Source organism: Hypomesus transpacificus, chromosome 19 (assembly GCF_021917145.1).
Source record: "Hypomesus transpacificus isolate Combined female chromosome 19, fHypTra1, whole genome shotgun sequence".
Lineage (NCBI taxonomy): Eukaryota > Metazoa > Chordata > Actinopteri > Osmeriformes > Osmeridae > Hypomesus > Hypomesus transpacificus.
The window spans coordinates 13,814,839-13,827,523 of record NC_061078.1 but is presented as its reverse complement, the minus strand read 5'-3'; the positions used below and the strand labels follow the sequence as shown (position 1 = coordinate 13,827,523).

Here is a 12,685-nt window from a genome sequence, read left to right as displayed (position 1 = left end):
CTCATGAAGATGTGGAAGATGAATGAGTGTTTAGCGTTAGTGAGTGTCCTTTATTCATCTTCTATTGCAAAGGCTGTGAAAGCTGCATGGATACGGTAACAAGTGTCCCTGATGAGCTCTTCACATTGACCAAGTCTTGAGTCTTGGAGTTTTTCACATTCAACTTTTCATGTAGTTTTGGGTTACACCATCACATCAGCAATATAACCAGGAGGAGTAGCCACCTCTTGCTTGCAGTGGATTGCATGGATTCTCTGGTCAAATGCAGAAGGATTATATTATTGACCTGATATCAATGAGAAGCAGTTTAGGGACAGACAAGTCACCTGCAAGGGTTCAGGGGCAAAGACTCCAACCATTGTACTGTGGAATCCAAGAAGTGTCTAATGCATTTGATACAGCAACTAAATTCACTCATCACTCGGGTACAACCAAAGGGTTACATGCTACTCAACAATTTGGTTAACGTCTAGCAGAAGTGAAACACTACCCTTTGCAAGGCACTAGATAAGCAATTCTCCAGGTTTTCTATAAGTAGCTGTTAGTGCCGAGGCCTTTGGAGTAGGGAGGCCCCAGCATCCCAGACAGCTGCTGGAGACCCGGCCGTCTGATTGTCTACAAGCCATCGGGAACGGAGCCGCTTGGTAAACCCTAGACTATGTAGTCAATCTCTGAATAAAGGGTGTCCTCTTCACTCGAGTTCTGGCCTTTAAGACACATGGAACCTCGCCTGTCAAGGAGAAAAAAAAAGACCCGTTTATTTGAGGATAATAGTGTAAAATAACACATTTTGCGGAAATATAATATATAATCACAGTCAAACTGAATTGAAATCCTCGTTTTAAATCGAACTTGTGTCGGTGTGACGACAGTGGACTCACCCAAGGGGCTGGCACTGGAGGTCCCCAGAGCAGGGGCAGTGCTCCCTGGGCCCCTCTCCCTCCATGTCCCAGGACAGTAGCTCCATCAAGTGGTTGGAAGAGGCATAGCAGCGCTCTCGCTCAATGGGTTTGGCCAGGCACACAGGGAAGAGCAGGGCTAAGGCCCAACCAGGAGAGGGACAGGGGGTGAGGGACTGAGAGCTCAGAGGAATACGCACATCAAGTCTTTGCAGTTTCACGCTGCTCTCCTTAGTCACAACCATGCAAAAAACACTGAATTATGGGTGATGTGAGTTCAAATGTGAATGACTCACTGGGACCTAATAATTCATCAGATGGGTAATTACTTTCTGTACTCTGTGTATGTGTGTGTGTGTGGCTCATACCTTTATGAAAAGCACAGCATAGATCGGGGCTGCAGTCACTCTGGTGTTGGCAGATACTGCCTGCCTCTCCCTTGGTGTTGTTCTGGCTGCACTGACCCCACACGCACAGCTGCCCTGCACAGCACTCCTCGTCCTTGGTGCAGGGCTGGAAGACAGCACAAGCACCATGGAACACTTGGATGTCAGAAGAGCCACGTATATACCCTGCCCCGCATACTGTACAGGAATACAATCACAGAGTCCATTCCCTTAAGTCTTGACAGCTTTGTAGCTTGAAAATGGCCCATGTCTAAACGCCTGTACAGGTGAGAGAGGCTTTTAAACACGATACTGCACATCGCAGCTACAGTTGTGGCCTCACTGCAATGCAGCATCAACGCAGAAACAGTTGCATCATCATCGCATTTAACAGCCTGCTGGATGAGTGTGTGTGTGTGTATGAGTGTGTGTGTTTAGAACTAAAAGGGTCTGAAGTGATATCCAGAAAGATGTTCCCTGAGCGGAATGGCATTTGTATACAATTCATCATGAATGAGCTCAATGACAGACAGAGGTGGACTACTGCATCCTGTTATTAACCAAGTAATAGACCTACCACATCCAGGGCCTTGCAGGGTAGACACTTAGACAGGTGAGTCTCATAGAGGCAGTATCTGCCCTTCTGACAGTCATCATCAATGATACACTCCTGTGAGAGAGACGAGTAGAATCACTCTCCCTCATTCAGGCCAGTGCACATAAAATGATGAGAATTACATTTCAGAATGATTCATAAACTGCAGATAAAGTTGAAATTCCACCATCAAAAACAATCTTTGGAGGCTGTGGTAGTGTCTGGAGTTATTGAAGTGCTATACAATCTCTCACTACATTTCAAATGCATTCCAGTGAAATCCAAAATGTTCAGGACGTGATACATGGTTACTTGAACCCTATGGTATTAATATGTACCTGATGTGACCTAAATAGAAAGGGTCTGCTTCTGAAGCTGGGACAAAGAGACTCTTGTCCCCCAGACCGTAAGTAAACATCTAATTTCCCATCTCTTGTCCCTACAATATAACATAAATTGAGGGAAAGGTGAAGGAACACTCTACTAACCCTGTGTTATTTCAGCATAACCTTAGAAGCTGATATTACCATAAAAATGTATTTACATTTATCAGACGCTCTAATCCAGAGCGATACAATAAGTACAGGGACATTCCCCGAGGCAAGTAAGGGGAAGTGCATTGCCCAAAGACACAAAATCATTTTTCATGGCCGGGAATCGAACCAGCATCCTTCTGATTGATAGCCCGATTCCCTAACTGCTCAGCCATCTCCCTGTTTGGGACCAATAAGGCAGTTGCCGTGTTCGCCCTGGAAGACTAACACACTAGTCAAGACGTGCTATTGTTAATCGAACAAAGGAATTAAGATGCTGTTTGGATCCAAGTCACACTCATGGAGTCATTGACTTCAGGCCACTTTCATAGTGCTGTTCCATTCCTCAGCTCCATTCAAGCTTTCAGCTTGTCTTGCCTCTCAGCCATGCATTATTAATAGCCAGGACACAGCCTCCAAGGCAGCTTATACACCAGCTCCCATCCTGCACATATTATATCACTACGTCCAGAAGTAACCTAAGTCCATCTCTCACACAGTGTGTAAGAAAGCTCCGTGGACAGACTTCGATTGAGATACCGTCATCTCAAACGTGACACTTGAACAACCACACTGAGTAGCCCAAGAAAGTACAGGCCAGTTCATTAAGCTTGACTCTGCACTGGAAATGGATTACTTGTATTATTTCACACAGTGAAGTATGACAGCAGACACATTATGACCCCTGCAATTCTACTTTATAAGTGAATTCAAATAGTGATCAAACCAGATTAAGTTAGAAACCTCACTCACATGGTTGATGTTGTTTTGCTCTTCACTTGACCGGAGGGTGGTTCTGTTTTCCTGGTCCTATATTTGGAAGGACAGGTTTTGTCTTGGTCACTTTCACAAGTAGGCTAAGATATTTGCTCTGTGTCCTTTATATTTGCTTCACGAATAATCCCGTAATCCCAAATCAAATCATAAACACAGCATTAATGTGTTTGAGTATTCTGACCTTGTCCACTGCCTCTGTAGCTTGGATGGACTGATTTCTAGCAGCACTCTCTGCAGAACTACTTCCAGCAGAACTGCTTTCATTGTTGGAGTGAGAGGGAAGGATATTTGGGTGCGAGCTTGATCTGGCACTCTCATTGTCCATCTGCAGAGATAGGTTTGGGAAGTACACTTTAATGGGAGTCAGGGCCAGAAGATCAGTACGTTGATAAATCACCTCTGTTGTGCAAGTCATTCCATGTATCCGATTGTGTTTTGTTCTGATACAAATTAAAGCATAATTTCTTTTTTTCGTAGGCTATAGTGCTAATATCTGGAAATATATCACCACGATGTTGCCGTTGTAGAGCTAACTATACAGTAATGTGTGTATATCAGAAGCTGGCATAGGCCAGCAAATAATGTACCGAATGCTCTGTTGACTGTACCTGGTGCAAGGCGTCCTTCACTTTCTGCTGCGTGTCTTCCATCAACTGCTCGACCTCCACGAACATGTCGTTTAATGTAGCGTGTCCTTGAGCCACATTGTCCTCGATTATCTGATTGATTTCTGAATTCACAATTTCAGGGAGGATGCCATGAACAGGCGCCGTCAGACTCAGGGTCAGCAGAGCGAAACCCAACATCGTCCTTTCAATTTGACAAGGCATCCGCCGCATGAATGAATGGATCCCTGGGACGTCGGCTCTGCTGCGCACCCGGTGTGATGCTGGGCCCCTGTTTGGTGACAGAGGGGAAATAGGTTAACAAATCATTCAGCGACAGATACTTAAAGCCACAAAGGATTTCACAGTTATCCACAGTTATGGTATATCTTACAAACGGCACTTTCGTATGTGCCTATGCCTTCTGATTTCAAATGGACGTGATGAGCAAACCTATATTGAAGACAAACCGAGACGGCGGGCAGCTAAATGTGAATGGGTGGATGCTGCATGAAGGATGGCACACTGCGCCGAAGTGGGCTGTCTGTCCAGCTGATAAAGCAATAACTTGCCCTAAGATTATCTACAGTGTAGTAGGCTACCGTACACCTACATCATTGTATACACATTAGTATATTTTAAACGTATTAATAAAATAAAGTGAGTTTGAACGGGAAAATAATACGGACAACCAATCATGCAAGAAGTTGCATGCTCAGTATTGTTTTCTCAGTCCTACCACTAGATGGCCTCATTACCGTTAAATTCTCACTTAAGCGTTCCTTTGACAAATAGCCTATAAATCGAGGAACACCAAAACAATGCCCATAAATCATAGGTATTCAAATTGAATAATGTATTTTTACTCGATAGGTGCATTGACGAAAACTTTGGACTATTTGTATAAGTATTTAATATCAGTATACATGTTCTTTCTCATTTGTGAAAACCATTAAATAGGACATACATTTTTTTATAACCCCCCCCCTTCCCCTTTCATTCTTGGGTCTGTCATAGAAAGACCTGTAGGGATTAGAGAGTTGTGTCTCGGTGATGATTAACAGGGCATGTCATCACCTTCAGTACTGGACTCCACACATGGCGTGCTTTGTAAATCTCTCAATCACGATCCTCATTTTTGTACGTTTGGCTACCCAAAGTAGTTGTGGGATGTGCCAATTTAGTTACTTTTAATGAGGACCTAAACGATCAGTTGAAAAACTTCTCACTATCCAAACTCACTATTCATTTACTGTAAGATCTTCAGCACCGCCCCCAAGTCAGAAAGGGGTAGTAATGCACATGTAGGAGTCAGTATACATGAAAGCTATTCCAGAAGCCTTAGTGAGTAGGCTGAATGACCGAGTCGCACTGACACTTACAATACAATTAAAAACTTCTGTCAGTCTGTTTGCGATCAGAAAAGGCCATGTACATTCCTCTCTGAACTAACGCTTTATTGGACAACTAAAATTAACGTTTACCAAGGTAAGTACGTCTACTTTTAAAACTCATTTTGATTAGTGTAACTTAAAACAGGAAATTATGCGTAGGCTACAATATTACAATTCAGTTGTCGGGTTTCAATCTATGCAGGGTTTCAGTCTGTAGCATAGATACTCTTGATTAAATCAATAGCTTCCGTGGTTGTTCGTCGCCTGTCAGTTGAAACGTTTTATAAACTTTGACCCTTTGAAATATATTTTAATTTCAATACAATGCAATGAAGGCATTTAGTGAATTTTGTCCCTGAGCAGTGAGCATCTGGTTTGTGTCTCCATGCTGTGATAAGATAGCCTGTGTGTTTGCGCAACCAGCACTCTTGCTAAAGTAGTGATGAATGTGTCTGTTTCACCATAATTCAGCTTTGAATGCCTTTGATAAGATGTCTCAGAACTATGAGGTACAGACTTGTTTGTGTTCTAAAGTGCACTGTAAATTAAATAGGGCTGAAAGGATGGATGAAATCCATTGCAGGGATTTTATGTGGTCACTGTTTGTGTGTTTATTGAGCACTATGCAACAAAAATGAAACAGTTTAATATAAAGTTTTATTTTTTCTAGAAAAGGAGTCTACTTTTGGTGACAGTAATTGAATTGGAGCTAATTTCACTCCATTTCAAATCGACATCTATTGAATCATTTCTATCTTACTTTTTTTTTCAGAAGAAAATTTGTAATAAACCAGACAACATGTCACAGTAATTGTTGCTTTCTGTCATTCCCCGGGGTGGTCCTGATCTTTCTGAAGCAGGGCATGTTTGTTCTGTCATTGAGGGTACACCACCCTTCCTCATGGAGAGTACAGCTAACGGCTCTCATCTGGTCATTTCGGAGACAGAAAGCTGCGCTGAGTTGAGTTGTTCTGCACTTAGGCCTATGTGTCTGTGCCAAACCTACAAATCAACCACAGTAGTTAAGCTTCTGCTGGAGTAAAAACTATATAAAAAGAAAGTATTTTGGGGGGCCAGAGAAGTAGAGCAGGTTGGCATGGCATGTGGGTGTGAAAAAAATGGAGGTCCTGCAGAGAGATGCGGTGGTCACAAATGACATATCTGTAACGCCTCTGATGGATGTTTTGAGGAGGGAGAGAAGTGGGACTGATGAAGGGGTCTACAGATGAAGGAGATAACACTCCATCTGAGTGTTCCTTCTCCTTCAGAGTTGGGACTATTGTGTAGGCTGAGTCACTATCCTGGGTTTGAACTTGCAGTACACAAGGACTTTCAGCAAGACCCCAGACCCTGGTGGTTGGTCAAACGGGGGGAAACATTGCTACTCAAAGGGTAAAGGGTGACAGATCAGTTTTAGATCAATAACCCATTAGTATTAGCAAAGAGGATCAAAGCATGTTTTTATCTTGGTTTTAGACATCTGATGTTCTTCCAAGTAGTCTTTGTTTCTCTCCAGTTTGTGTCGCCTATAATGGAAGGAGATGTGTGATTGGCTAAGGAACAGTCAGAGCAGGCTGCAGCACTCGCACACACCGTGTGATATTCCGCCCCCACTTGAATGAGCAATCATATCCTGTGCATCCTGTGGCTGTTAGAAACACAACACACTCTTCCCCATTCAGCGAGTCCTGCTTTATTACTCATGAATTCACTGAAATGCTAAGTATGGAGAGACTTCTGAAAAGGCTCTTCTTACGTCCAGAGCTACTTCAACCCACAGACACGATTGTTCAGCCAGATTTAAGTCAGTTAAAAATCCAACAAACAGTGCATTCCTAAACATTTGACTGAAATCCCATTATTTCTCTTGTCTTGTTGGAATTTCCATTAACTTTGTCCTTGTATGTACTGCAAAGAGAATTCAGGGCAAAGTAAACTGCCTTGGCGTACTGTAGTGCATATGTATAACATTGATTTGTTAGTTCTAGTGCCAGCCTCTTGCTTCAAAGTCCACCACAGATACAGGTACAAACAGATCGCAGCTCTAGTTTAGCACTCTCATGTCATTCTGGCACACCGGTCTTTTCTGATTGCACAATTTCACTGAAAGTTACAGTTTGTTCTTTCCGAGTCCAGATTTATGGAGAGATCATGGTGTGGCTACATACTGTATGCAGACCTAGGTCACAATGTAGAAATGTAGACTGAAAGTTTTCGACATGCCTCTCTGAACTTCACAGAGAACCCGGCCATTAAAGCAGGTGTGAAGATCTAACCCTTACTGATGTATTCAGCTTTGACATACAGTACGTCTACATGGAAAATTTAAATTGAAGTCTGTTCCCTGCCAAAGAATCTTGAGGATGCTGTAGGTGAGGAATTCCAAAGCTTAGCATTGGTCAGTAGCAAGCCAATGCTGAGCTGATGCCCTAGCAGTTTCCTCAGAATCGACTGCCACCAGCTCTATGCTTTTGGTTTGTAATTAGCGGTTGGAACGAGGCTAGATTTAAACACTGAGGTTACAGATGTAAACAGACCCCAAGCACATGCTCTGGACGCTCGCTCCTTTTATAACCAATTCTACATGAACCATTAAAGCTGTGTTCCACTTCCTCCTCAATGTGCTGTCGTAAACACAAACAGCAGTCAGGTAAACCTTTCAGACTATCAGGTAGAAATACAGAGGGAGTTGTGTGTTCCGACCAGCCTGACTGGTTGAAGGCCTGTTGACCAGGCTCCTCACAGTATTCCCAGAGGAGGCCTGTAAACTTTCTCCTTCCTCCCGGCAGTTTGTTTCCGTCCTAGATACACACTGTGGAAGTGACCGCATGTTTCCAGGCTTCAGCCTCAGCACCAGGACAGGAAAAGGAAGTCAGAGGTCAGGGATGCAGGATTTGGATTGGTTGATCCTCTCACAGGGAGTTCTCCCAACCGCTGATCTTCAGCAGTGTTTCCTCCTCGCCTCCACATGAACCAGATCCCTGGTGTACACAAGCTGCTACGGAACCAGAGTGGTCATTAAGGGGACTTAAAAAGGAGTTGAGTCTGGCCTCTAACGTTTTAAGATGGAGTTCCACAGTGCCAGCTCTCTGTGGCTTTGATCTGGACAGGAAAACAGACAAACACAGCAGGTGGAGTTCACTTCTTGGGAGCTCATCAGAGATCTGTCACGTGTGGTGTAGGTGGAGAATGTACTCATAGCATATCAACGCAGGGCCTATGTCTGTTATGCATGTCTTGGTAGACTTTGGGCCCTATTTTAACAATCTGAAACGCAAGTATCAAACGCGAAACGCGAGTAACTTTGTGGGCGGAACTCGGGCGCTGTTGCTATTATACCGGCGGGATAAATGACTCTTACGCCCGACGCAAATCTAAAATGGGTTGGTCTGAAGTATCTACATTACTCATAGGTGTGGTTTGGGCACGTAACGTGCAATAAACCAATCAAAGCGTCATCTCACATTCCCTGGCGGCTTGTTCCATTGTGTATTGCTGTTACAATGGCGGATTTGCCAGGCGCACGCATGGTGAACGGTGATTTCGCAGTCTTCAGAATTTTGTTTCCTGGTTCTGATGGACAACCCACTTTGTCAGGTGTCATTACATATAGTGTCTTGCCACTATGGGTCAAACAGGTTTGATCCGTAATTACTGCAATTATCCTGAATAATTTGGGTAAATGTGTAAGCTACATTTATGCCTTTTTGCCTCAGATGAGAGAATCAAAGCGTGCGTTATGTACATATGGCCAAGCATGCGCCCTTAAAATAGCATCTGAATAACGCGCCACTGATTTTAAACTACGTTTTTTCTGGTCTGTGGCGGAATTGTTTTGTGAGACTGCAAAATAGCACCAGGGAACGTTTGCGCCGGAACACGCGTCCTCTTTGCTGAACCACCCTCGGGAGCGCAAGTTAATTCCCTAATTTACCGACGTGCGTCTGTGGAGGGAAAAGTCCGCTCTGCAAAAATAGGAAAAATAGGTGCAAAATAGGAATGATACATGCGTCGGTGTACAAAGTCAAATGCACTGGGTGCAAGATAGGGCCCTATGTGTTGCCCTGCAGATCAACCTGTAAACACGACCGTTCTCAGCGGTTTGATCATGACTACACTCCAGTGATCGTGCCTCGTTGAAATGCAGCTATGGATTGCGTTGACACAGGTCAAGGGGGTGATGGAGATGTTCTTTTTGGAGCACCTATTCCTGACCTTGTAGTCCATCACACACAGTGGATGTTGGTGTTGCAGAAGAAGTCTTATCATAACCATGCCAGGCCATGGTCATGGTCATGTGCTGTTTTCCTCTGGAACATGACACCTGTCTATTCTGAGCATGGCTTCTTGTGAGCGCTGCCTCGCTGGCTCCACACTATTCCTGCCCTGTCGCTGTGGTGATACACCCCAGGATGTAGACTAGACCCCCAGGGGCAGTGGATGGGGAACATACAGGGTCTCTGAGAACTGTCAGTCTGACTGACTGTCTGAATGTCTGTGAGTGAAAGCCAGTATCAAATGAGCAGTTTCCTCTAAGTTACAGCCTAACTTTGGAAGGATCTATTGCTAATGGCCTGTTTGTCTGTTGATTCTATTTTCTCTTTTCATAGGATATTGTTCCACTCTGACTGCTACTGCTGTCAGCCTTAAAAATCTTGTTTGGTTTTAGAAATTCTGGGTGTTCTCAGAACATTATCTACAGTATTGACAGGCCGTAGTTCACTCCATCTGTCAGCTATTCACTCTTTTATTTTCGCGCACGAACAAAAGAATGTGCTGCTGGATAAGGTCAAAATATTTGACCAATGGGGATTGCATATGTGAAGCTTCAAAACGCTGGGCAGCCGTTTAGCATGCTGTGTGTCTGAAGTGTGTCCAGATAACCACGTCCTCTTTGGAGGGAGGGAGTTTAACACACTGGCTGGGTAAGACCAGCTTTCAGACGGCTCACAGCTGCTCCTACTCTCCATCACTGGCTTCTGTGTGTGTGAATTAACGATTTTCTCCTCTCTATATGACTGACATTCACTGGGGCCGGCCAGATAACATAGTGTTTTATTCCAAGTGAGCACTCCTTTTGTTTTGGCAACGGAGTCTGAAGAAGCTTCCAGATTTGACAGACCTTTGGTGGAAGCACTGCAGAAGCCCTTTCTGAGGGCAGGGCTAGGCCAGAGTCCCTGGCTGGGGTGGACGCTGAGCTACATCATAATGTTTTTAGTCAGACTGTTGTGCAGCTCTGAGGCGTGAGGCTGGCTTATCAGGCTTCCGGAGAGTTCCTTCCTGGTTTTCTTTGGTTCAGTCTGTAATTACTGTGGCTGCAGAACTTGGAACTCCCAGCTCTCCCTCTGCTCTCCTCGTGTCATTAGCTGCCCTGTGTTTACTGATTGCTGCAGACTGTGTGCGCTGCAATAACAACCACTGGACATCACGTCATCAGTTTGCGTTCCACTACTTCAGCGGTGTTGCTGGAGGTCAGTGATGCAGTCATAAGCACACTGAGAGCAGGCTATACGCCCATGAGGTTGTGGTATGTATAGCAGACGTGTAGGGTATTATTTACTACCTTTATTTATAGCCCACAAACCAGGTTTGCTGTCATTAGATCAAGTGGAGGTGTGTGAGACATACCATACACACATGGAACACAGAGCTACATTTGGAGCTCAGGAGTAATGCTGAAGGAACATGTGGAATGAAAATTCAACCACTTGATTGTAATGATTGTTATAGTACTTTACTGAAACTCATCTGGGAAAACAATTGCTTTAAGGAGATTAATAGATATATTCGACCTGTTTGGTTGAATATCTGCCTGGCGGAAAATAAGCAGAGTTATGGGTACGCTTCATTTTCTGCGTGTTTTTTTGTGTGGGTAGGCCTTCTTGCCTGTGAGTGTTTGTGTTGTGTCTCTGCCTCCCTTTTGATGTTGTGCCCCAGCAGGCCAGCTATAGCAGGTACATACTTCACATCCCTGGCATTCCTCATCTGTGTCCTGTAGGAGACTGATAGCGTGTGCACTTCTAAACACCCTGCTCACTCATGCTGGAGCAGACAACCTTCCTCATCGGTTCGTCAACATGGCATCCAGCTCACTGTTTTTGTGACGTGTGAATTTTCCAAAGAAAACACTGTTCATTGAGGGAGGTTCTTTCCTTAGATAAGACACTTGAGGAGAGAGTATTAACTTTATAGAGTGGAACAGGGATGTTTCATATTTATATTTCCAACTGCACTCCACAGGACATGAATAGACACTGTTTGAGAATAGTTAAATAAGTCTTAGTAAGTCAATAATAGGACATTTTGATCAGGCAGTCAGTGATGGACATTAAATAAAAATATTCACATTCTAAATCTGTATTGCAAAGAATATCATACAGTCTTCTTTACATATAAAAACATACATGCCTAAAGGATTGTCTTGGGCTAGTGTGTTTCTCTTCTGTGTGTGCGTGCATTTTTTTACAAATGTGCTGTGGGTTGAAGCTGACGATACTGTATTAAGTTTTCCATTCTGTCAGATAAAGATGAAGTCACAAGATTCCGGCTGCTCTGTAGTCTGATTCCGTTTTGTCCGTAGTCTGTGTGTTCCTTTGTGCTGTGCTGGCTGAAAGACACGTTGTCTCTGATGCCTTTTAATTAACACACACCGACTCCTACAGCAGATGGTTCCAGTAGCTACTTTTTCCAACAACTACTCTTTTGTCGACCTTGGAAAGCAAACCCATGGTTTTGTAATATAGTCTTTAACAGTCTTTTAAAACTTGGAATTTGACATTTCTAAGCAGAAGTGATCGTTGGAAGGGTGGATGGAAGCTTGTCATTTCTTTGTCTGGTTTTGGGATAAACATATTAGAAACACATCCTAAAAACGTTGTCTTGGCAATGAAGCTACTTGTTAGTGGTTAACCAAGTAGTGGTTTTTAATGGTGCAGTGGAGGCACTTTTGAATTGACAAAATTCACACAATATAGCCTGGAATGACTGTGTAACTGTTCAAATCTCTAATAGCTCAACATTACAAAACAAAAGTGCACAATTCCATAGAGCGATCTTTTTTCACACCAGTTGGTCGTTTTTCCACCATTGTTGTGATCAGATATGTATAGTACCACACCTCTAAGGTGAAAAGGAAGCCACCTCCCAGCCTGTGACACAGGCTCTTCCTCCATCTACCCTTGGCTGACGACTCCACCTCTCCCCCACACCCCCTCTCCAGCCCCTCCCAGCCCCTCCAGCCTCTCACCAGCCCCTCACCAGCCCTCTCTCAGCTCTCAGGAACATTCACATCAGGAATGAGTCTCAGATAAAGAACTATGGAGTTGGCCCCGCACCATTAGCATGCCATTGGCTAACTGGTTGGCCGGGCGTTGCCTCTGGTTGTGTCGTGCTGATGGAGCGCTTCAGTGCTATGTCAGGCGTGTGGTGCTGGAATGCAGCAGGCTCATTGAGTGGCTGTCTCCAGCCAGAGGCCCTCCCAGGGCTTATCTAATACT

The 12,685-nt window shown here is 44.1% G+C and overlaps 2 protein-coding genes across 13 annotated transcripts in view; one reads left to right on the top strand and one right to left on the bottom strand.

The window, feature by feature from the left end:
* Positions 1-17: 17 nt before the first annotated feature.
* On the bottom strand, positions 18-4,292 carry dkk3a (dickkopf WNT signaling pathway inhibitor 3a). Its single transcript, XM_047041726.1, has 8 exons — positions 4,190-4,292; positions 3,799-4,087; positions 3,372-3,515; positions 3,167-3,223; positions 1,863-1,955; positions 1,268-1,412; positions 882-1,038; positions 18-730 (listed from the first exon to the last, which is right to left on the bottom strand). The coding sequence occupies exons 2-8, from the start codon at positions 4,027-4,029 to the stop codon at positions 652-654; spliced, it is 906 nt and encodes a 301-aa protein (XP_046897682.1). The 5' UTR covers positions 4,030-4,087; positions 4,190-4,292; the 3' UTR covers positions 18-651.
* A 750-nt stretch (positions 4,293-5,042) lies between these two features.
* mical2a (microtubule associated monooxygenase, calponin and LIM domain containing 2a) overlaps positions 5,043-12,685 on the top strand; it is a 34,190-nt gene continuing 26,547 nt past the window's right edge. For 2 of the 12 annotated variants that reach the window (XR_006957667.1, XM_047041578.1), the window contains exon 1: positions 5,047-5,283. The gene's annotated coding sequence lies outside the window, so the exon portion shown is untranslated. Of the gene's footprint in view, positions 5,284-12,685 lie in introns of all 12 variants that reach the window. The other 10 variants (XM_047041586.1, XM_047041588.1, XM_047041582.1 and 7 more) reach the window with 9 other exon arrangements.